Here is a 23194-nt window from a genome sequence, read left to right on the forward strand (position 1 = left end):
CCTTTATGTAATTCCCAGGGTGAAGAATAGTAATGAAACTTGTGGAAGGGAAGTTCTAATATATTCATTACTTTTAAACAACACAAAGTTGTTTTCAGAGTTGGTAAAAATTTGTTTTTAAAAATTCCTTCTGTTTTTAAAAATTACTTCTATTCCAAATGAATCATTAGGTGAAGAGGCCCACATAAAAGGTGAGGGAACACAGAAAAAGAAGAGGAAAGAGGACATGAATTGATAATTTGTCAAAATGTGACTGTGTGACACTTTGGGTTCCAAAGAACAAACATTCATTCAGTCTTAGGGAAAAAGGGTTCAACCGTAAGGATATATGTGGTTTAAAATTACAAGCCATTTCATAGCCAAGGCAATTCTAGGACTCATTACACCAGCGTCCACATATTCTCTCTCTCTCTCTCCTTTGAGCATTAACCTTTTAAGTACATTAGACTGTTTAATTCATCAGTGTGGAGTGCATCTACTGGGTAGATTCTGACTCAACTGTACACCCTAGACAGAGGTATTTAGCTTCTTCTCTTAGGAGGACAATAGGAGGCAGTATAGTCTATGTCATACTAGTTAGCATAGGTCCCAATCTTTTAAAACCAAAAATAGGCCAGGGTAGGGTGGCTTATACCTGTAATCCAAGCACTTTGGGAGGCCAAGGCAGGAGGACCCCTTGATAGAGCCCAGGAGTTTGAAACTTCAGTGAGCTATGATTGTGCCACTGCATCCCATCCTGGGCAACAGAGTGAGACTCCCGTCTCTAAATAAATAAAATAAAACCCCAAATAGCCCTCCACATTAATAAAAATTATATATGCCTAATATTTACTACAATGGAAAAAAGTATACGCATGTAATTGAAGACAAAAAGGGACTATGAGAAATAAAAATAGTTTTTCAAAGTGGTGAGATTATGATTAGCTTTTTTCTCTCAGTTTTTTCCAATGTTGTTTTAATATTTTGATGAATTTAAGAAAGTTTAAAAAACATTTAGAATAATGACAATAATTTAGCAATGCTCATGCTTTTCAACCGATTATCTCTAGTTATTTTATTTTTCAAATAATGTTAAACTCAAGCAATAGAGTCAATTAAATTTAGGAAATGTGTGTAAGATGTGTTTAACCAACATTCTAATTGAAGATGAGTCAATAGTCATTCCAGTCAGTTTCCTCATGTTACAGGGGGAATTCATTATTTGGAAGTGCTACATCTACTTTAAAAATAAAATCCCAGATATATCTGTGTCCCTCTCACACAAGCTGTTAAAATATTTGCCCGTCCCTCTACATAGCTGTAGTCACAGGCATATTAATGTTTTCTGTAAAATAGGTCAAAATATAAAGAAACATTAGGAAAATACAGTTGTTAGAATGAGGAGGGGACAGTACCAATGTATTTATAGCAAGTGTATATATTATATCAAGTAGAACAGACACCCAGCCTTTTATGACCAGTTTTAACTACGACATGCATGAGTTTTAAATAAGAAATAACTGTAGAAATCTCCAAAGAATTTTAAAAATCCCAGGCCGGGCACAGTGGCTTATGCCTGTAATCCTAGCACTTTGGGAGGCTGAGGCGGGTGGATCATGAGGTCAGGAGTTCGAGACCAGCCTGGCCAATATGGTGAAGTCCCATCTGTACTAAAAATATAAAAATTAGCTGGGCATGGTGGCATGAACCTGTAGTCCCAGCTGCTCGGGAGGCTTAGGCAGGAGAATCACTTGAACCCGGGAGGTAGGGGTGGCAGTGAGCCAAGATCACAACACTGCACTCCAGGCTGGGCGACAGAGTGAGACTGTCTCAAAAAAATAATAAAAATAAATAAAAATAAAAATCCCATCAGTTGGTTAAGAGCTTTTTGCTTTATTATAAGTGATGTTTAACTGATTTCGATTTTCAGATTCCAAAGAAAATTCCAAAGCTAGTTTTCATAGCCAGCAGATACATTTCTAAGTGCTTGGGATGATGAATCACATAAAATATGTATTTTTGAGAGTGTTTAATTACAATGATTGTTCACCAATTAAATAATTGCCATTTATGTTTCTAATAAAACTCTCAGATAAATTATAAGAAGTCAGTTTCTTAATCATATGATAAATGGACTATATTCTAAAATTCTGATTAATATTTCTGAAGGATTCATGATAAGGAAGCAATATTTTTACCAAGTTTGTTTAATTGTTAGATGGAAATTGTATTTGTCTGCCACCTGGGGGATTCATGGAAACATTGCAATTGGCAAAATTCATAGTCATAAAAATATTGCAATATATGTGTTAATGGTGTTGCATTTGTTTTATGAATGATATTGACTGACACACACACACACACACACACACACACACACACATAATTGTGGCCAAAAAAGTAGTTGCAAAACCAATAAACTTGTATTCTGGATGTCAAGTGAAGAAAATGTTTCCAGGCCGGACACAGTGGCTCATAGCTATAATCCCAGCACTTTGGAAGGCCGAGGCAACAGGATCACTTGAGGCCAGGAGTTCGAGACCCTCATCTCTATAAAAAACTTAAAAATTAGCTGGGCATGGTGGTGCATGCCCGTAGTCCCAGTCACTTGGGAGGCTGAAGCAGGGGGGATTGCTTGAGCTTGAGGCCACAGGGAGCCATGATTTGTGCCATTGCACTCCAGCCTGAGTGAAAGCAAGACCTTGTTTTATTTATTTTTATTTTCATTGTTAAGACTTTGCTCTGTGTGTGTGTGTGTGTGTGTGTTTTAAAAAAAAGTTTCCAAAAGAAGGGAGTAATCAACTTCATCAAATACTGCTAGTAGAATCCCATAAGATAAAGAGGACTAAAACTGACCGCTGCATTTGGCAATTGGGAAGTCATAGGTGACCAGGAAAAGAGCTGTTACTGGATGTTTTATAGTTGTTATTGCTATTGTGAGCAAATCTTTCTATTTATGATTTTTTTCTTTTCTTTTTTTTTTCTTTTTCTTTTCGAGATGGAGTCTCACTCTGTTGCCCAGGCTGGAGTGCAGTGGCGAGATCTCGGCTCACTGTAAGCTCCACCTCCCGGGTTCAGGCCATTCTCCAGCCTCAGCCTCTGGAGTAACTGGGACTACAGGCGCCCGCCACCATGCCCGGCTAATTTTTTTTGTGTGTGTTTTTTAGTAGAGATGGGGTTTCACCGTGTTAGCCAGGATGGTCTCGATCTCCTGACCTCGTGATCCACCCACCTTGGCCTCCCAAAGTGCTGGGATTACAGGCGTGAGCCACCACACCCAGCCTATTTATGAATTTTTTCTAATCATCAATTTAAATTTTTTGAAACAGGGTCTCTCTCTGTTTCCCAGGCTGGAGAGAAGTGGTGTGATCATAGCTCACTGCAACTTTTAACTCCTGGGCTCAAACAATCCTCCCATTTCCCAAGTAGCTGGGACCACAGGCATGCGACACCAAAATCAGCTAATTTTTAAATTTTTTTGTAGAGGGGTCGTGTGATGTTGCCCAGGTTGGCCTCAAACTTTTGTGCTCAAGTGATCTTTCCCCCTCGGCTTCCTAAAGTGCTGGGATTACAAGCATGAGCTACCACACTCAGCCCCTTTATATCTTAGGTTATGTGACTATGGAGGAGAATGTCATTATTCACAGAAAACACAAATTGACTATTTTGGGATTGTCACAATGTCTGTAATTTGTTTTCATATTATTCTGTGAACAAAACCTGAAACTGTAATACTAAAAGACTCTAGGCAGGAAAATAAAAATAAAAAACAATCTGGCTCTCCCTGCCAAAAAAACTATGTATGTAAATACATACATATAAAGCAAACACACCAAAATGTTAATCAAGGTGGGAGGTATACAGGTGTTCATTGTATTATTATTTAAACTTTTATCTCCATATTCGTTAAAAACGCTGGAAAAAATGGAGGCCAGGCGCCACAGCTTACGCCTGTAATCCCAACACTTTGGGAGACCAAGGCAGGAGGATCGCTTGAGTCCAGGAGTTCAAGACCAGCCTGGGGAACATGCTGAAACCCTGTCTCTACTAAAAATACAAAAATTAGGCTGGGCGCGGTGGCTCAAGCCTGTAATCCCAGCACTTTGGGAGGCCGGGACAGGCGGATCACGAGGTCAGGAGATCGAGACCATCCTGGCTAACATGGTGAAACCCCATCTCTACTAAAAAATACAAAAAACTAGCCGGGCGAGGTGGTGGGCGCCTGTAGTCCCAGCTACTCAGGAGGCTGAGGCAGGAGAATGGCGTAAACCCGGGAGGCGGAGCTTGCAGTGAGCTGAGATCCGGCCACTACACTCCAGCCTGGGTGACAGATTGAGACTCTGTCTCAAAAAAAAAAAAAAAAAACAAAAACAAAACCAATTAGCCAGGCATGGGGGCAGGTGCCCATAATCCTAACTACTCAGGAGGCTGAAGTTGGAGAATCGCTTGAACCTGAGAGGCAGAGGTTGCAGCGAGCCAAGATCTCGCCACTGCACTCCAGCCTAGGCAACAGAGGGGGACCCTGTCAAAACAAAACAAAACAAAACAAAAAACTGGAAAAAATGGCATTTGAGTCAAACTCTGAAAGATAGAGTATGAATACTGTTTTAAGACTTTGTTGTTCTTACGTCAGTTCAATAAAAAATCAGAAAACAGATAAAAAGAGTAAATTTATGTGACACACAATGTAGATATAACCACTTTTAATTTTTTAAAGCTATATACAGGTTGAGGCCGGGCGTGGTGGCTCATGCCTGTAATCCCAGCACTTTGGGAGGCCAAAGCTGGTGGATCACCTGAGGTCAGGGGTTGGAGACCAGCCTGGCCAATATGGTGAAATCCTGTCTCGACTGAAAATACAAAAATTAGCCCGGCGTGGTGGCGGGAGCCTGTAATCCCAGCTACTCAGGAGGCTGAGGCATGAGAATTGCTTGAACCCAGGAGGCAGAGGTTGCACTGAGCTGAGATTGTGCCACTGCATTCCAGCCTGGGTGAAAGAGCAAGACTCAGTCTCAAAAAAAAAAAAAAAAAGATATATACAGGTTGAGTATTCCTAATTCAAAAGTCTGGGCCAGGCACGGTGGCTCACGCCTGTAATCCCAGCACTTGGGGAGGCCAAGTTGGGTGGATCACTTGAGGTCAGGAGTTCAGATTAGCTTGGCCAACATGCTGAAATCCCATCTCTACTAAAAATACAAAAATTAGGCTGAGCACCATGGCTCACGCCTGTAATCCCAGCACTTTGGGAGGCCAAGGTGGGCGGCTCACGAGGTCAGGAGATCGAGACCATCCTGGCTAACACAGTGAAACCCCATCTCTAATAAAAATGCCTGTAGTCCCAGCTACTCGGGAGGCTGAGGCAGGAGAATAGCCTGAACCCGGAAGGCGGAGCCTGCAGTGAGCCGAGATAGTGCCACTGCACTCCAGCCCCAGCTACAGAGTGAGACTCTGTCTCAAAAAAAAAAAAAAGAAAGAAAGAAAGAAAGAAAGAAAGAAAGAAAGAAAGAAAGAAAGAAAGAAAGAAAGAAAGAAAGAAAGAAAGAAAGAAAGAAAATTAGCCGGGCGTGGTGGTGCACGCCTGTAATCCCAGCTACTCGGGAGGTTGAGGCAGGAGAATCGTTTGAACCCGGGAGGCGTAGGGTGCAGTGAGCTGAGATCGCACCACTGCACTCTGGCCTGGACGACAGAGCAAGACTCTGCCTCAAGAGAAAAAAAAAAAAATCCCAAATGTTCCAAAACTCAAAATGCTCCAAAATCTAACTTTTTAAGCACTGACATGACTCTCAAAGGAAATGCTCATTGGAGCATTTCAGATTTTGGATTTTTTGATTAGGGATGCTAAATTGGTAAGTATATATACGTAAAACACTTTCATATTCTGCTTTTCTTTCTTTAATACGGTGGTTGCCTTTCTATGTCAGTCATCGTACATTAGCATCGGTTTGCTGCGTGACATTCTATTGCAGAGATAAATCTTGTGATATTTTTAACTAGTCCTCCATTGCTGGATGGGACAATGAACATCTGTTAATACACATCTTTTGCCCATGTGTCTGATTACTTTAAGGGTAAGATTTCAGCCTGTGGAAAGGGAGTAAGTGTAAGTTTGAGCAGAGGAAAGATCTAAAAGAATAAGGCGAGTCTGGGGACAGTTCAACAGGTTACTCTGGGGCATCGAACCCCTGTAGGCGAGAAATGCTTGCAGACATCTTACAATGACGCTTAAATGGAAGAGCAGTTTCAGAAGACTTAGCTCATTTAATTTTTTTTTTTTTTTTTGATAGGGAGTCTGGCTCTGTTGCCCAGGCTGGAGTGCAGTGGCATGATCTCGGCTCACTGTATTTTTAGTAAAGACGGGGTTTCACGGTGTTAGCCAGGATGGTCTCAATCTCCTTACCTCATGATCCGCCCGCCCCGGCCTCCCAAAGTGCTGCGATTACCGGCGTGAGCCACCACGCCCGGCCTAGAACTCCTGATCCATTCGTCTTGGCCACCCAAAGTGCTGGGATTACAGGCGTGGGTCACCACGCCCGGTCAATCTCATTTAATCTTAATGCCAGATACTGTTCCTAACACCTTTCTATGTATGATTTATTTCAGTTGCAGGTACTATTATTCCCACCTATAGGCCAGAAAGCTGAGGTACAAAGTTTAATTGCCCAGAGTTACTTATCTTAGTTAAAATCCAAGCAGTCTGGGCTCCAAACAATCAAATCCACTTTGCAGTCAAGGAACCATGCTGAGATTTTGAGCTGAAAATCCAGGTCTCACAGACTTCAAAGCTTTCTACATAAGAGTAGACGGCGGCAGTAAAAATTAACGTGGGCTTGATCTATCCCTCCCACCCCCAAGAAAAGTAAAAAGCAGGAACTGAGACCAGAGAAAACCTTCACGGATTCCTTATCCCCTAAATATAGGAGGCATTTAACGCTTAGCATTGCTGACTAGCAATCAGGCTTCAACCGTGAGGAGCCAGGCTCTAAAGCTTTTTAACTGAATTCCAAAAAGCGCGCGAGCCTCCAGGCGAAACAGATTCCCGCCTTCCAGCCGGTTAGAGCCGGCTCAGCAACAGCCTCTCCAGGCCGGGGTAGTGACGTCAGCCCAGGAATTGGGCCCGCCCCGGGATCTCGCTGCCTTCTGCACGTTCGGAATAACCAACGAGTCGCGAAATTAGCCCCGCCCACTGCCCCGGAAGTTAATGAGGAAGCCACACACCCCCCTCCTCGGCCGGCAGGGGCGCAGCCATTTTAATTCATATCTGAGTGGGCGGTGGCGATTGGTGTTGGCGGTCTGGCTCAGCTGGGCAGGGGGTAACTTTACTGATTTGGGGGTGGTTTTTAGTTTAATTTTTCTTTTCTAGCTTCCCATCGACGGTCAGTGCGCACGTTGTAATCAGCTGAGGCCATGTCAGGAGACGGAGCCACGGAGCAGGTGAGGAAGGAGAGTGGTGGGGCCTCGTGGCGACCTCTTCTCCACGTCTGTTCCTCCGACTGCTCCAGACATGTTCGCCTGAGGAAGGAATTGGGTCTAGTGAACCCGGGGGACAGGGTATATACAAGAGTGGTGGGAATGGGGAGCAAGATCTGATTAAAATTTAGTTTTTTTTTACTTCCCTGTCTTAGGCACGAATACGAGTAAATACTTGATTTAGACAATAGCCGGTAGGCTGCTTCGTCCTATTTAGATTCATGGGACTACTCCAGATGGGATGCTTTCCTTTGATATCGCTTTGGTATTAGAGTGGATAGGAATTATTTTAACGCGCACCCGCCGTTTTAGAAAAACTTGACAGTGTTTCTTTCACCCAGCCAAATGTAGTGTACCCAGAAATAGGTTACTAGTTTGAGAAATATTTGAGACAAAGCTAATCTGGAGAATTAAGATTTAAGAGAGCGAGTGAAGAAAGAAGCAAGTTATGCTGTGGTTTTGGGAATATTGTGGCTTTTTTTCGTTTTCTTCCTTTTCTTCCTTTTAGTCACATTTCATTTTCGTTTTTCCAGCTACATAAACATTGCAGGTATATTATAAGTTGAAAATGAGAAGTCTGTTTTGGCCACTGTAAATAAAAGCATGTTTTAGTAGTAAATATGGGTGACAACTAAATATTTAAAAATTCAGACTTTTAGGTTAGATCAGTGTGGTTTGTTTTTTTTTCCCTTTGTATTCAGAATTTTGTAGGAGAGTACCTTTTAGTGTGAGAGAGGAAACAAAATAGTTTTGAAAGATGCCATTAAATTTGTTTTTCGATCTAGGTCCTGGTGTGTTTAGATAAATACAGTTTCTAAAATGGAGGCTAGGTAGCCTGCAGTCTCAATTTCCTGAAATTTCCCATTGCCATAGCAACGACATGCACTTAGATTTTCATTTTTCAGGTTCCCTAGCTTATAACGTGGAAGATGTTATTGAAGGTTGACAGAGATGAGGCAAAATAGGAGTGTTCTATTGCATAGTCTGTAAGACTGTAGATTTCATTTTGTCGGCAGTTTGACTAAATTGTTTTGTGTTTGCTCGAGGACTGGTTTCAGTCCAGAAATCTTCGCACTATTTACATTTTACATACTGTTAGCATGCCCGAGCATGCGAAGTCTTAAAATTACCGTATCAAAACTGTTTACCTATTTTCTGATCTAGTATTTGTCATCTGAAAGTGAAGGATTAATTAACTGAGGTTTCATTGAAAGTTTCCGAAATTCATCGTTAATCTTAGAATTTATCTAAAATTACAAAGACACAGAAATGTTACCATGACCTCTTGAATGTTTTAGAACTGTGGTGTTTCAATGGGACAGACAGATGGTGGTCAAAATTGTAGAAAAATAATTTCCCCCAAGGGTTTTATTGTGCAAAGTTTAGAACATAGAGAAAAGTTCAAAGAAAAGTGCAGTGAACACCTGTAGGACAACTCTTCACCTGGAATCAACAGTTGAAAGCCTTGCCATACTTGCTTTATCTCCCCATGCTGATTAATTGAGAACAGGGTCTCTGTCACTAAAGCTAGAGTGCTGTGACGCCTTCACAGCTTACTGTAGCTTCGACCTCCCTGCGCTCTGTGATCCTCCCACCTCAGCCTCCTGCCTCAGCCTCCTGAGTAGCTGGGAGTACAGGCGCGCGCCACCATGTCCAGCTAATTTTTTTTTTTTTTTTGAAACGGAACCTCAAGCTCTGTCGGCCAGATTGGAGTGCAGTGGCGCGATCTCGCCTTACTGCAGCCTCCGCCTCCCGTTTGGAGCGATTCTCCTGCCTCAGCCTCCCGAGTAGCTGGGATCACAGGCGCTCGCCACCATGCCCCGCTGATTTTTGTATTTTAAGTAGAGACGGGTTTCGCCACGTTGCCCAGGCTGGTCTTGAACTTCTGACCTCAAGTGATCCGCCTGCCTCTGCCTTCCAAAGTGCTGGAATTACAGGCGTGAGCCACCGCACCCGGCCTAATTTTTGTAGTTTTTTTTTTTTTTTGTAGAGACAGGAATTCACCATGTTGCCCAGCCTGGTCTCGGAACTCCGGGGCTCAAGCGATTCGCCCACCTCAGTGTCTCCAAGTTTTGGGATTACAGACAGGCACGAGCCACCATGTCTGGTCCATGCATGTTTGTTTGAAAGTATGTTGACACTTTGCAGCCCAAATATTTCAGCATTCTCATATAAATAAGAGCAAAATGTTGTTACATAATCTTCATACCATTTCCCCACCCAAGAAAATAATAATATTTCTAAAATCTAGTCCTTCTTCAAATTTCCCCACTTGTCCCAAGAATATGTTTTTTTTTTTTGTTTTTTTTTTTAACCAGAATCAATCTAGATTTACATATTGAATCATTTGCTTTTGTCTCTTTAAGTAGTCCCACCATTCTCCCCTGGGGCTGTTGTCTATTTGAGGAGTCAAGGACACTTACACTGCTTTTCTGGGTGTATTTGTTTTTTGTTGTTTGTTTGCTTGCTTGCTTTTGGTTTGGGGTTGATGATGTCATTTAACTTGCCCCTTCATCTTCTGTATTTCCCGAAAACTTTACAGTTAGGTCTATACTCAACCTTGATATTTGGGTTAAGTATTTTTGTATAGAATACTTAACATTAGCAGGCGCTTCTGCTGGGTTCTGTTGGATGGTTCTGTTTGATCACTTGGTTTAGGGTGATCTTCTCATTGTTAAGGGTCATGTTCCCCTTTGCAGTTAATAATCCGTGAGTTGATACCATGTTCTTTAATCACCTTATACCTAGTTATCAATTGATAAATCATGACAAAATTAGCTATTACATTGGAAGTAGCAATGGTGGTTTGGTTTGGTTTTGTTTTTAAAATCCACAATTCTATTGGTCTGTGTCTGTTTACTGGCTCATACTTTCTGCAAAAAAGACCTTTTTTTCTCCCTGAAGATTAAGTATCGCTATGGATTCATAGATTTCTCTTAGTGTGTTAATATCAGTGATAGCCATTTTTATTTTGCACGCTCAACTTGTCCACACCTTTTTGGTGGCTCCTGTATCTTTTCCTTCAGTCTGAACGGCAACTTAGACATCTGATTATCAACAAGGAAGTCATCTTCATATAGCCTTTTCTTTAACTTTTTAATAATACATTTCAAACATATAAGAAAAATAGTATAATATATGAAGTACCTGTCATAGAGCTTCAATTTATGGCTAATCTTGTTTCCTCTGTGATTTCATTTGCTTCTCCCACCCCCATTACTTCAAAGCAAATCCTAGATACTGTATTCAGCTTCAACTAAAATAGCCATTAAATAGCACCTTAAGGAGTGACTGATGGAAAATATGAATGAGCTGCACCTTGTTTGATGTTTAAGACAATATTGAAAATCTGGAGGAAAAGAGAGTATCCAAAATGACCTGAAATCATGGATGAGAAAAATAAACTCAATGAAACTAAAGAATAATAAGAAAAAAATTAAAACCACTCTGAATCATGGATTTGCTTTGGAAAAATGCCAAGGGATGGGGTGGATAAAGAGTCCTACAAGATGCAGGTGTAGATTTAGCCTTTTAGTAGCACTGAATTCAAGTTTGTAGAATAAACCTGATTCTTAACTTTTTTACTGAAATATACGGATAGTCATTTCTCTCTTGGTGCTAAGATTTGTGATTCGTGCCCCCTAACAGAGGGAAATTATTGCAGACAAGCAAAATCACTACAAGGTTTATTGCTGTGATTTTGTTTGTTTGTTTGTTTTTTAACTCTAGTAAGAAAGTTCAATTTTGCATGTAGAGAGCTGTTGGAATTACCTTATAGTGTTCAAGGATACTCTTCTGAAGCCCCTTGCTTACTGTTTTTGCCAGTTTAATGGTGGTAAAACTATTCGCATATAGGTTGATCCCCCTGACAAACGTAGGATTTCTGTGTGGAATTATGGCTGTATTATTTATTTCATGGTTTTGTTTTTTTGTGTTTATTTTTTGTTTTTTTGAGATGGAGTCTTGCTCTGTTGCCCAGGCTGAAGTGCAGTGGCGCGATCTCAGCTCACTGCAACCTCTGCCTCCCAGGTTCAAGCAATTCTGCCTCAGCCTCCTGGGTAGCTGGGATTACAAGCACACACCACAATGCCCGGCTAATTTTTTTGTATTTTTAGTAGAGATGGGGTTTCACCATGTTGACCAGGCTGGTCTTGAACTCCTGACCTCAAGTGATCTGCCCGTCTTGGCCTCCCAAAGTGCTGGGATTACAGGTGTGAGCCACTGTGCCCTGCCTGTTTTTTTTTTTTTTTTTTTTTTATGCCTGATTCAGCTTTTGATCTCATTCTTAGGTCCATTTAACCTTGTGCACTACTCTTACATAATAATATGTAATATGTAAATGCACTACACTTACATAATAATAATATGCTGTTATTTAGAGTTCTTCCATTGGGTTTTGAGCTTCTTGAGTTGAAGAGATGGTGTTATTCATCTTTATGTCTTAAAGACCTAAGAAATAATATTTTGATGCTTAAAGGTATTCAGTAAATGAATGGATTAAGTTTGCATTTAGGCTATATATATGCAGTACATTACAAATTTCTCCAATAATTTAAACTATTGGGAAGACAGGTGCATCATAATATTTGGGGCATAAGAGTGGATGGTTCTCTCTCAATCTGTTTCCAGTGTGTGGTTGATTCTTAAAGTTTTGTTGGATACGAGGAGGAAGAGGTATGTGTTTGGCCTCATCAATTCATATGAACCCTTAAGGCCCTAAAATTTTGTTTCTCTACTCTTAGAAATAATAGTTTACTTTTTAAAATTTTTATTTATTTACTATTTAGGTAGAGACAAAGTCTCACTATGTTTCCCAGGCTGGTCTTGAGCTCCTGGACTTAAGTGATCCTTCTGCCTCAGCCTCCCAAACTGTTGGGATTACAGGTGTGAGTCCAGCCATATTTCACCTTTTAAACAATATATAACCTATCCTAGAATTTGGAATGCCTAAATTACAAGCCAAATGATCCTCAGCTTGGAAAAACTACATGACTCTAAGAAGCACAAATTAATTGCCAGTAGTTCTTAACAAAGGAGCATTTAGGCTCATAAATACATGTTTTTAGTGAAAAATAATTTTGGGAAGATTTAGAAAATATGAAGAGTATTTGTCCTATTATATACTTATTAATAAGGAAAGAGAAAGTTGAAACATCCACAGTGTTGAAACCTGAAACCTGGTTTATTTCATTAGGTAACCATTAGTTCTTAAAGCTGTTTAGAAGTAAGTGTTGCCCATTTTAGTCAAGGCGCATATGTGTAGGGGTTTGAAGAGGCAGAGAAAGAGCCAACTATGTGTGTTGGACAATGTATGTTTTTGGACTTATTTTTTCCAAAACCTTTCTGTAACAACCTTTCCTAGTTTTCTTCCTCCTATTTTTAGTGATGCTTGTTTGGTGTAACAGTTTTGGTTAGGCAAATTGATTTGATCTTTATTATTGATATTTCTTAGGAAACTGGAGCATATCAGATATTCTGTTTGGGGACAATTGCTCCTAAGAGAAATTGCTCTGTGCTTAAAGAATGAAAATTGGGTTTTTCTTAGAGATACAACAGAAAGGTACTGTGTTAGGTGATATTGCATTCCTTTGACATTATTTCAGGGAATGTAGGCGTTTACATCCCAGATAGACCTTCAGAAGGGCAAAATCTGTATTTGGGTGTTTTTACCTATTAATTGGACAATTGCCCATATGAATTCATGATTTTAAGCTTTTTTTAAAAAATAAACCTTCGATTTGGTGACAGTGATTTTAAGCTTTTCTACCATGTCTCTGAATCTTTCTCTTTAGGTAGGACCTACTTGTGAATTTGAGTCTTTTTGTTTTGTTGGACAGTTGGTAATGGTATGAGAATTGGGCTAAAAAAGGGATTTGAGTTGGCAGTTGTTTAAACTATTTTTAGATTAATGGACAACTTAGGATACATAGTAAATATTGGATAAAATCAGAAGGGCAAAGCTTCTGTGTGTCCTAATTAATGTTTTTCTAATATTTGACTTAGTTTATTTAGTGTATTAAATCTGGATTACTCATATTTGATAGAAGTCTCGTCTTTTAAGTTCCAAACGGTTAAGATTTTAATTTATATTTTGCAGCTATTTGTTTCCTAGGGGATGAATATGCAAGTTTACTAAGCAGATAATGATAAATATAATTATTTGAAACAGTACATTAAGCCAAGATCTTTATTTTATTTATTTTATTTTATTTATTTTTTTGAGACAGAGTCTCGCACTTTTGCCAGGCTGGAGTGCACTGGCACGATTTCTGCTCACTGCAAGCTCCGCCTCCCGGGTTCACGCCATTCTCCTGCCTCAGCCTCCCGAGTAGCTGGGACTACAGGCGCCCGCCACCACGCCCTCACGTCCGGCTAATTTTTTGTATTTTTAGTAGAGACAGGGTTTCACCATGTTAGCTGGGATGGTCTTGATCTTCTGACCTCGTGATCCGCCCGCCTCAGCCTTCCAAAGCGCTGGGATTACAGGCATGAGTCACCATGCCCAGCCCAAGATCTCTTTTTTTAAGTTTTCGAGTTGTTTGTATGTTTAGATTTTTAATCTGTGGACGATTTGGAGGGATTATTTTTGTTTTGTATTGTAGGATACATGTTCAGTTTCATTCACAGCAAACATGAAGTAGGGTTTGGTTGCATTGGTAAAGGAACACAGAACTAAGCTGACATCTGGTCCTAATATCCGGTCTCATTGTGACACCTGTCACATACAGTACTTTATTATCTAGGCATATGAATGGAATCAGTTAAGTTACTCCTCTATGAAAGTCTCACCATGGCACCGTGGCTCACACCTGTCTGTAATCCCAGCACTTTGGGAGGCTGAGGCTAGCAGATCACTTGAGATCAGGAGTTCAAGACCAGCCTGGCCAGCCTGGTGAAACTCCAACTCTACTAAAAATACAAAATTAGCTGAGTGTGGTGGTGCATACCTGTAATCCCAGCTACTTGGGAGGCTGAGGCAGGAGAATCCCTTTAACCCAGGAGTCAGAGGTTGCAGTGAGCTAAGGTAGAGCCCCTGCACTTCAGCCTAGGTGACAGAGTGAGACTCCGTCTCAAAAAAAAAAAGTCTTACAGAGTACTACTCAGGTCTACTTTTAATTTTGAAAAAAAGTTAACCACAGAGAGAGACTTAAGACTTCAAATACATAGTATATTTAGTTTTCTTAATATTTTAGCAAAAAATTCACTTGGAATGACAAGTTTGTTGCCACCTTATTTTTAATGAAACATGACATTTGGAAAACATTTGTGGAACAGATAGCTGAGGTGGTACATATTTCTTAAAGTGAAGCCCATGGCCCATTTGTGTCATGATTAGGTGCTTTATAAAAGTATGGATACGTAGACTCTCATTTCAAACCTAACTGTTAAGTGGGGCTGAGACTCTTCATTTGAAACAGGTGCCACAGTGGTTTTTATGTGAATAAAAGCTTGCAGACCACAGTTAGATGATACCTGGTTGTTTTAAAATACATTCTTGATAAATAAGTGGATGAAAAAATGGCAGATATTTGAGGATGGTATTTTACTGATTTTTGCTGCCCACCTGCTCCCCACCCCCGTATATTTAGTTATTACCCTAAATAGTGAGAAATATAAAACCCAGGTTGAGACTCAGCTCTGCTTTTTCTGTTGGTCATAGTAAAAAGCTTACATATTAAATCTTTCAGTCTACCATTTTTCTCCCCCTCTATTCATACTTTTGTGTTACCACTTTAATGATCCCTACTTTAACTTAATTTCAACATGACCCCTAGTATAACACCCTTCTAGTTTATCATGAAAGTAGCTATTTGAAAAAAGAGAATTATCTTTTTTTTTGGGGGGGGCCGTTTTGCCTGCATAGTAGAAATAGAAGAAATTAGATTATTATTATTGTTGTTATTATTATTATTATTTTTGGAGACCAAGTCTCGCTCTGTTGCCCAAGCTGGAGTGCACTGGCATGATCATAGCTCACCACAGCCTCAACCTCCTGGCCTCAAGGACTCCTCCACCTCAGCCTCCCAAACTGCTGGGATTACAGGTGTGACCCACCGTGCCCAGCCTTAAATTATATTATTATTTCAGTCATTAACATGATAGCGTCTGTGACTTCTTCACCTCCCACCCTCCCATTAACAACCTCCTAATAAAAGTTACGAGCTCATATAGAAAGAAAGTGGTTAGGAGTTTCAATAAATCATAACTCCTAGGGCTTTCCAGAGGCTACATCACCTCTCCACAGTTATATGTAAAGGCTATTAAAAATGGTCTTTCCTCCCTTTTCCAACTACGTAACTGTGAGGCTGAAATTTCTTCATATTTTTCATCTAAAACAATGTATTGTAACAGATACATTGTTTTGTTTGATTGAAAGAAGCAGATAATGTCTTCTATTCAGCCAGACATTTAAAAGATCATGAAAATGTAAAATGGTGCCATTCTTTTCACTTTTTTTTTATTTTGGAAAATTTCCTTTGAAAAAATATATTGATATTTAAGGAATTTATTATTTTTAAATGAATTAAATACTTTAATTTTTTGTTTTAATTTCTTTTTCTTTTTCTTTTTTTTTTGAGACAGAGTCTCGCTCTGTAGCCCAGGCTGTAGTGCTGTGGCGCAATCTCGGCTCACTGCAAGCTCTGCCTCCTGGGTTCACGCCATTCTCCTGCCTCAGCCTCCCAAGTAGCTGGGACTACAGGCGCCCGCCACCATGCCTAGCTAATTTTTTGTATTTTTAGTAGAGACGGGATTTCACTGTGTTAGCCAGGATGGTCTGGATCTCCTGACCTCGTAATCTGCCCGCCTCGGCCTCTCAAAGTGCTGGGATTACAGGCTTGAGCCACCGTGCCCAGCCTGTTTTAATTTCTAATGTAAGTAGTAATAGAATCCCTTTGGACTCCTCAATTATTAGTATTTATTTTTATTTTTATTTGTTGGAGACGGAGTCTTACTCTGTCGCCCAGGCTGGAGTGCAGTTTCGCAATCTCAGCTCACTGCAACCTCCACCTCCCGGGTTCAAGCGATTCTTCTGCCTCAGCCTCCCAAGTAGCTAGGACTACAGGCGTGTGCCACCACACCCGGCTAATTTTTTGTATTTTCAGTAGAGACGGGGTTTCACCAAATTGGCTAGGCCGGTCTCAAACTCCTGACCTTGTGATCCGCCCGCCTTGGCCTCCCAAAGTGCTGAGATTACCGGTGTGAGTCAATGTGCCCGGCCTGGGCTCCTCAATTTTTAAGAGTGTAAAGCAATCCTTTGCAAAATGTTTGAGAATAGTTGGAATAGTACATGGTGCCTGTGAAGCCAAGATCGTAAGTTATATTTCTCTGAGTGAGTTAGCTTCACATAACAGAAGGTTAAACATAGAAAGTGGCAAGGCAACCCACAGAATAGGATAACATTTTTGTAAATCATGTCTGATAAGGGATTTGTAACCCTAACATGTAAAAATTCATTAATGAAAAAACCCAGCCAGGTGCGGTGGTACACGCCTGTATTCCCAGGTATTTGAGAGGCTGAGGCAGGAGGATTAATTGATCCCAGGAGTTCAAATCCAACCTGAGCAACATAGCAAAACTATACCTCTAAAAAGTAATAATAATGAGTCCAGTTTTTATTTTACTTATTCTTATTTTTTCAAGACGTAGTCTCGCTCTGTCGCCCAGGCTGGAGTGCAGTGGCACAATCTTGGGTCAATGGAACCTCTGCCCCCCAGGCTCAAGGGATCCTTCCCCCTTAGCCTCCTGAGTAGGTGGGATTACAGGTGCCTGCCCCTGTCCCTGGCTAATTTTTTTGTATTTTTAGTAGAGATGGAGTTTCACCATGTTGGCCAGGCTGGTCTCAAACTCCTGATAAGTCCAGTTTTTAAATGGAGAAAATATTTGAACAGACATTTCTCCAAAGATGTACAAATGGCCAATAAGAAAACGAAATGATGCTCTACTTTGATAGCCTTCAGAGAAATGTAAATCAAAACCACAATGAGATATCATTTCAGACCCATAAGGATGGCTATAATAAAAAAGATAATATCAAATGTTGGTAAGGATATGGAGAAATTAGAACCCCTTATACACTGGAAATGTAAATGTAAATGCCCCTTTAAAGTCTGGTAGTTCTTAAGAAGGTAAAACATAGAGTTACCACATTACTTAGCAATTCCATTTCTAGGTATATATCCAAGAAAAAGGAAAACACACAAAGTGAGCTCCACAAAGAAATCTTATACACTAATGTTCATGGTAACATTATTCGTAATAGCCAAAACTGGAAACAATCCAAGGTCCATAAATAAATTAAATGTGGGATATGCACATAATGGAATATTGTCACAAGAAAAGTACTTAATATATGCAAAAACATGAACTTTGAAAACATGCTAACTGAAAGCCAAAAACAAGGCCAGTCATGGTAGCTCATGGCAGTAATCCCAACACTTTGAGAGGCCGAGGCAGGTGGATTGCTTGAGCCCAGGAGTTTGAGACCAGCCTGGACAATATGGCAAAACCCCATCTCTATAAATATAAAATTTAGCTGGGCATGGTGGCACATGCCTGTAGTTCATTATTGGGAGGTCTAGGTGGGAGGATTGATTGAGCCCGGGAGGTTGAGGCTGCAGTGGGCCGTGATTGTATTCGAGCCTGGGTGATAGAGTGAGATCCTGTCTCAAAGAAAAAAGAAAATTAGAAACAAAAAGAACACATATTGTATGGTTACGTTAAATATGGGCACATCCCTAGAGACAAAGTAGATTAGTAATTTCCTAGGGCTCAGGGATTGGAGGGAAATGGGAGGGACTGCTAACAGGTACAGATTTCTCTTTGGGGTGATAAAATGTTTTAAATTTGTGATGGTTCTGTAAACTTGAATGTATTCATAAATAAAAACCATTGAGTTATACACTTCAGATGGGTGAATTGTATGCATGTGAATCACGTCTCAAGCCAGTGCTAAAAAAGAAATTATAAAAGGTTAAATACATGATATGCTTACCCTACTTTCAAACTTTTTTTTTTTTTTGGAGACAGGATCTGGCTCTGTTGCCCAGGCTGGAGTGCAGTGGTGTGATCTTGGTTCACTGCAACCAATACCTCCTGGGCTCAAGCCATCCTCCCACCTCATCCTCCCAAGTAGCTGGGATTACAGATACCTGCCACCACACCCAGCTAATTTTTGTGTTTTTTGGTAGAGACAGGATTTTGCAATTTTGCCAGGCTGGTCTCCAACTCCTGAGCTCAAGTGATCCACCTGCCTCAGCCTCCCAAAGTGCTGGGATTATAGGGGTGAGCCACTGTGCCTGGCCCCCCTACCCTCTTTCTTTTGACCAGTTTTAAATGGTTGTGTTATTCACAGAGAAAATAAAATTAAGTCATTGGTAATATGTATGTCTTGATAACTAGTCCAGTTTTTGCTCTACTGCTTTGATTTGGGGTCCCCTGCCTCTTCCCTGTTAACATCACCTGAAGAATGATATTGGGATTATAGGTTATTATTTCAAAAGCAAAACTGGATTTTGATAGTTTTTTATAGTAATAAGTTGTTGGAATGCATAAGCATGGGACAGCTGTTCTTGCTACACTAAGCAGTTTGTTACAGAAGGGCACTGGAAACTTGCCCTGTTTTCTCTTTTTTTTTTTTTTTTTTTTTTTTGGTTTGAGACAGAGTCTCTGTTGCCCAGGCTGGAGTGCAGTGATATGATCTTGGCTCACTGCAACCTCTGCCTCCCGGGTTCAAGCGATTCTTCTCCCTCAGCTTCCCAAGTAGCTGGGATTACAGGGGCCTGCCACTACGCCTGGCTAATTTTGTTGTTGTTGTTTGTTTTGTTTTCAAGATGGAGTCTGGCTCTGTCACCCAGGCTGCAGTGCAATGGCATGATCTCGGCTCACTGCAACCTTTGCCTCCTGGGTTCAAGCAATTCTCTTGCCTCAGCCTCCCAAGTAGCTGGGACTACAGGCACGCACCACCATGCCCAGCTAATTTTGTATTTTTAGTAGAGACAGGGTTTCACTATGTTGGCTAGGCTGGTCTTGAACTCCTGACCTCAGGTGATCCACCTGCCTCAGCCTCCCAAAGTGCTGGGATTACAAGCGTGAGCCACCATACCTGGCCAATTTTTGTGTTTTTGGTAGAGATGGAGTTTCACCATTTTGGCCAGGCTGGTCTTGAACTCGTGACCTCGAGTGATCCGCCCACCTCGGTCTTCTAAAGTGCTGGGAGCCACTGTGCCCAGCCTGTTTTCTTAAAGTGACCTGCTCTGGCAACAGATTCAGGAAATAATACAACTTCATTCCTTATGGAGGCCCAGTCTCTCTTCTTTTGGGTACTACGAAACTGTTCAGTTTTTCTTTGCCCAATGGTGTTAGGGTAACCAGGCCAGAAAACAAAAATGCTACACTCTCAGCGTTGGCTACCCAACTGGTTCATAGCTGTTATGTTAAAAGGGTTTTTATTGTGAGAATTAAATGCGATCATAACTAGCTGGATATACTCTTGAGCATTCTGGTTAGCTTCCGCTGTTAATTAATGCAGTTGATTGAGAATTACATGTATAGATTGTGTTATGAACATTTAACTACTGAGGAGCTAGGCCAGAAAAAAACATTTAGTGATATAACTGGTACTTCTGCTAATTCCCCAGGTATGTGGATAGCATTTTAGGGGTTCTATGAAATTGGATGGGGGAAAAGACTCACTAATCGCTAACTGAAATTGAACATTCCCTTTTATTATAAATGTAGGCCAGAATTTACAGAGGTAATAGTGTTAGCAGCAGCACTCATCACTCATGTAGTGAGTTGGCCTCTAGAGCTTGTTATTTGATGTATTAAGTATATATTACTATAAAAAAAACTTTGGAGCAAGGAGCGGTGGTACATGCCTGTAGTCCCAGCTACATGGGAGGCTAAGGTAGGAGGATCACTGGAGCCCAGGAGCTCTAGATCAGCAATGTAGAGAGAGCCTGTCTCTTTAAAAAAAAAAAAAAAAAATGCAACAATACACATACACACACACACTTTTTCCTTGGAAATCCCTCAGAATTTATGTATTTAAGAATATTATTCTGAGAAAAGGCTCGTACGTTTCACTAGACTGCAGAAAGGTTTTGTGGCACCAAAGGAGCAACTAGAGAGCCATAGTTTTTTTTTTGGGGTGGGGGGGGGTTTGTTTGTTTGTTTTGTTTGGAGACGGAGTCTCACACTCTGTCACCCAGGCTAGAGTGCTGTGGCACCATCTCACCTCACTGCAACTTCTGCCTCCCAGGTTCAAGCAATTCTTCCACCTCAGCCTCCTGAGTATCTGAGACTACAGGCGTGTACCACCGCGCCCTGCTAATTTTTGTATTTTTAATAGAGACGGGGTGTCACCATGTTGGTCAGGCTGGTCTTGAACTCCTGACCTGAATTGATTCACCTACCTTAGCCTCCCATAATGCTGGGATTACAGGTGTGAGCCACTGCGCCCGATGAGCCATGGTTTTCAACTACGACTGCTACACGTTAGAATTACTTGAAAAGTTTAAAAAAAATTTTTGGTAGTATGTATATTCCTAGAGATTCAGGTTTAGTTGAGTGAGGGTGAGGCTTGAACATCTTTTAAAATCTCCTTCCCTTAGATGATTCTAATGCAGAGCCCGGATTGAGAATCACTAAAGGGGTGGCTCATTTGATGTATTAAGGAGACACATATACATCTTTTTTTTTTTTTTTTTTTGAGACGGAGTCTCGCTCTGTCGCCCAGGCTGGAGTGCAGTGGCCGGATCTCAGCTCACTGCAAGCTCCGCCTCCCGGGTTCATGCCATTCTCCGGCCTCAGCTTCCCGAGTAGCTGGGACTACAGGCGCCCGCCACCTCGCCCGGCTAGTTTTTTGTATTTCTTAATAGAGACGGGGTTTCACCGTGTTAGCCAGGATGGTTTCGATCTCCTGACCTCGTGATCAGCCCGTCTCGGCCTCCCAAAGTGCTGGGATTACAGGCTTGAGCCACCGCGCCCGGCCCACATATACATCTTACTATGATTATGCTTGGTCGGATATCAGATTCTATCTTCTGAGTTTCTCTTACAGATTATATGGTATGGCTTACCTGATTTGGTAGGTTAATTTCAGCAAGTGGGTCTTGAGCTCCAGAATACCTGTGAACACTAAAGTAATTTAAATAGCTCTCTAAATGTAAAATTGACCTTACTAACAAGAGTAAAAACAATTATAGCAATAAACTTTGGCAGTGATTCTGCTTGTCTACAATCCTTTCCCTCTTTCAGAGGGCAAAAATCACAAATCTTAATACCAAGAGAAAAAACGACCATATATTTAGTATACACATTTGAGATTATATCAGGTTTATTCTTCAGTGATACTGAAAGGCTAAAAGAAATTGACAACTCATACCTTGTAGGATTCCTTGTCTGCCCCATCCCCTGGCATTTTTACAAAGCAAATCCATGATTCAGAGTGGTTTTGGGTGTTTGTTATCACTGATTACCTAAAGCAGTTCAAGTATAGATGAACTGTTTTTTGGTTCCCATATCAGTTTTACTTCTTAGTTAATCGTTATCATTTTATAGTCGGTATCTCAGGACTGAAATTCTAGTTTACATAAAATTTCTTTCTTTCTTTCTTTTTTTTTTTGAGACTACGTCTTGCTCTGTTGCCCAGGCTGGAGTGCAGTGGTGTGATCTTGGCTCACTGCAACCTCTGCCTCCCAGTATCAAGTGATTCTCTTGCCTCAGCCTCCCGAGTATCTGGGACTACCGGCATGCACCACCACGCCCGGCTAATTTTTGTATTTTTAGTAGAGATGGGGTTTTGCTATGTTGGCCAGGCTGGTCTCGAACTCCTGACCTCGTGATCCGCCCGCCTTGGGCTCCCAAAGTGCTGGGATTACAGGCATGAGCCACCAAGCCTGGCCTCTTTCTTTCTTTTCTTTTACAGTGTCTTGCCGTCACCCAGGCTGGAGTGCAGTGGCGCAGTCTTAAGTCACTGCAACCTTGAACTCCTGGGCTCAAGAGATCTTCCTGCTTCAGCTTCCCGGGTAGCTAGGACTATAGGTGCCTGCCACCATGCCTGGCTAAGTTATTTTTGTTTTGTTTTGTTTTGTTTTGGTAGAGACAGAGTCTCACTGTGTTGCCCAGGCTGGTCTTGAACATATGGCCTCAAGCAGTCCTCCTGCCTCAGCCTCTGTAGTAGCTAGGGCTTCAGGCACACAACACCACGCCTGGCTAATTTTTAAATTTTTTGTAGAGACGAGGGTCTCACTGTGTTGCTCAGCTGCTCTTGAACTTATGGCCTCAAGTGGTCCTCATGCCTTGGCCTCTCAAAGTGCTGGGATTACAGGCATGAGCTACCATGCCTGGCCTAAAATTTCTTTTAATTTTTTTTTTCAAGAAGTAAACCCTTTGAAAGAATTCTTTATTTTATTGTGTATCCCAAGGGCCACTACAATGTCTGACACATACTAGGCACTGAGTATTTCTCAGGTGAATAAGAAAAAGTCAAACAAACCAGAAGAGTATATGGAAGAGTAAGTGTATGTGTTGTTTGCATGTCTCCCCGCTCAGCATCACTTTTTATTTTCCGTGTGGCTGCCTGCCATGCCTTGTTTTATTTTTAAGTGACTACAAATTCCATAATTTATTTAACTGGTCCTTTTGTGTATATATATATTTAATTTTAACAAATAGAGACGGGGTTTTGTTCTGTTACCCAGGGTAGAGTGCAGTGGTGTGATTATAGCTCACTGCAGCCTTGAAC

At 41.1% G+C, this 23194-nt stretch overlaps 1 protein-coding gene across 1 annotated transcript in view; it reads left to right on the forward strand.

Annotated features, from left to right (window-relative positions):
• The first annotated feature begins 7203 nt into the window (after window positions 1-7203).
• LOC105471524 (cleavage stimulation factor subunit 3) overlaps window positions 7204-23194 on the forward strand; it is a 77675-nt gene continuing 61684 nt past the window's right edge. The window contains exon 1 of the mRNA XM_011724019.2: window positions 7204-7410. Within this exon, the coding sequence (XP_011722321.1) occupies window positions 7384-7410 (27 nt within the window). The 5' untranslated portion in view covers window positions 7204-7383. The remainder of the gene's footprint in view (window positions 7411-23194) is intronic.

The sequence above is a fragment of the Macaca nemestrina genome, chromosome 12, assembly GCF_043159975.1.
Source record: "Macaca nemestrina isolate mMacNem1 chromosome 12, mMacNem.hap1, whole genome shotgun sequence".
NCBI lineage: Eukaryota > Metazoa > Chordata > Mammalia > Primates > Cercopithecidae > Macaca > Macaca nemestrina.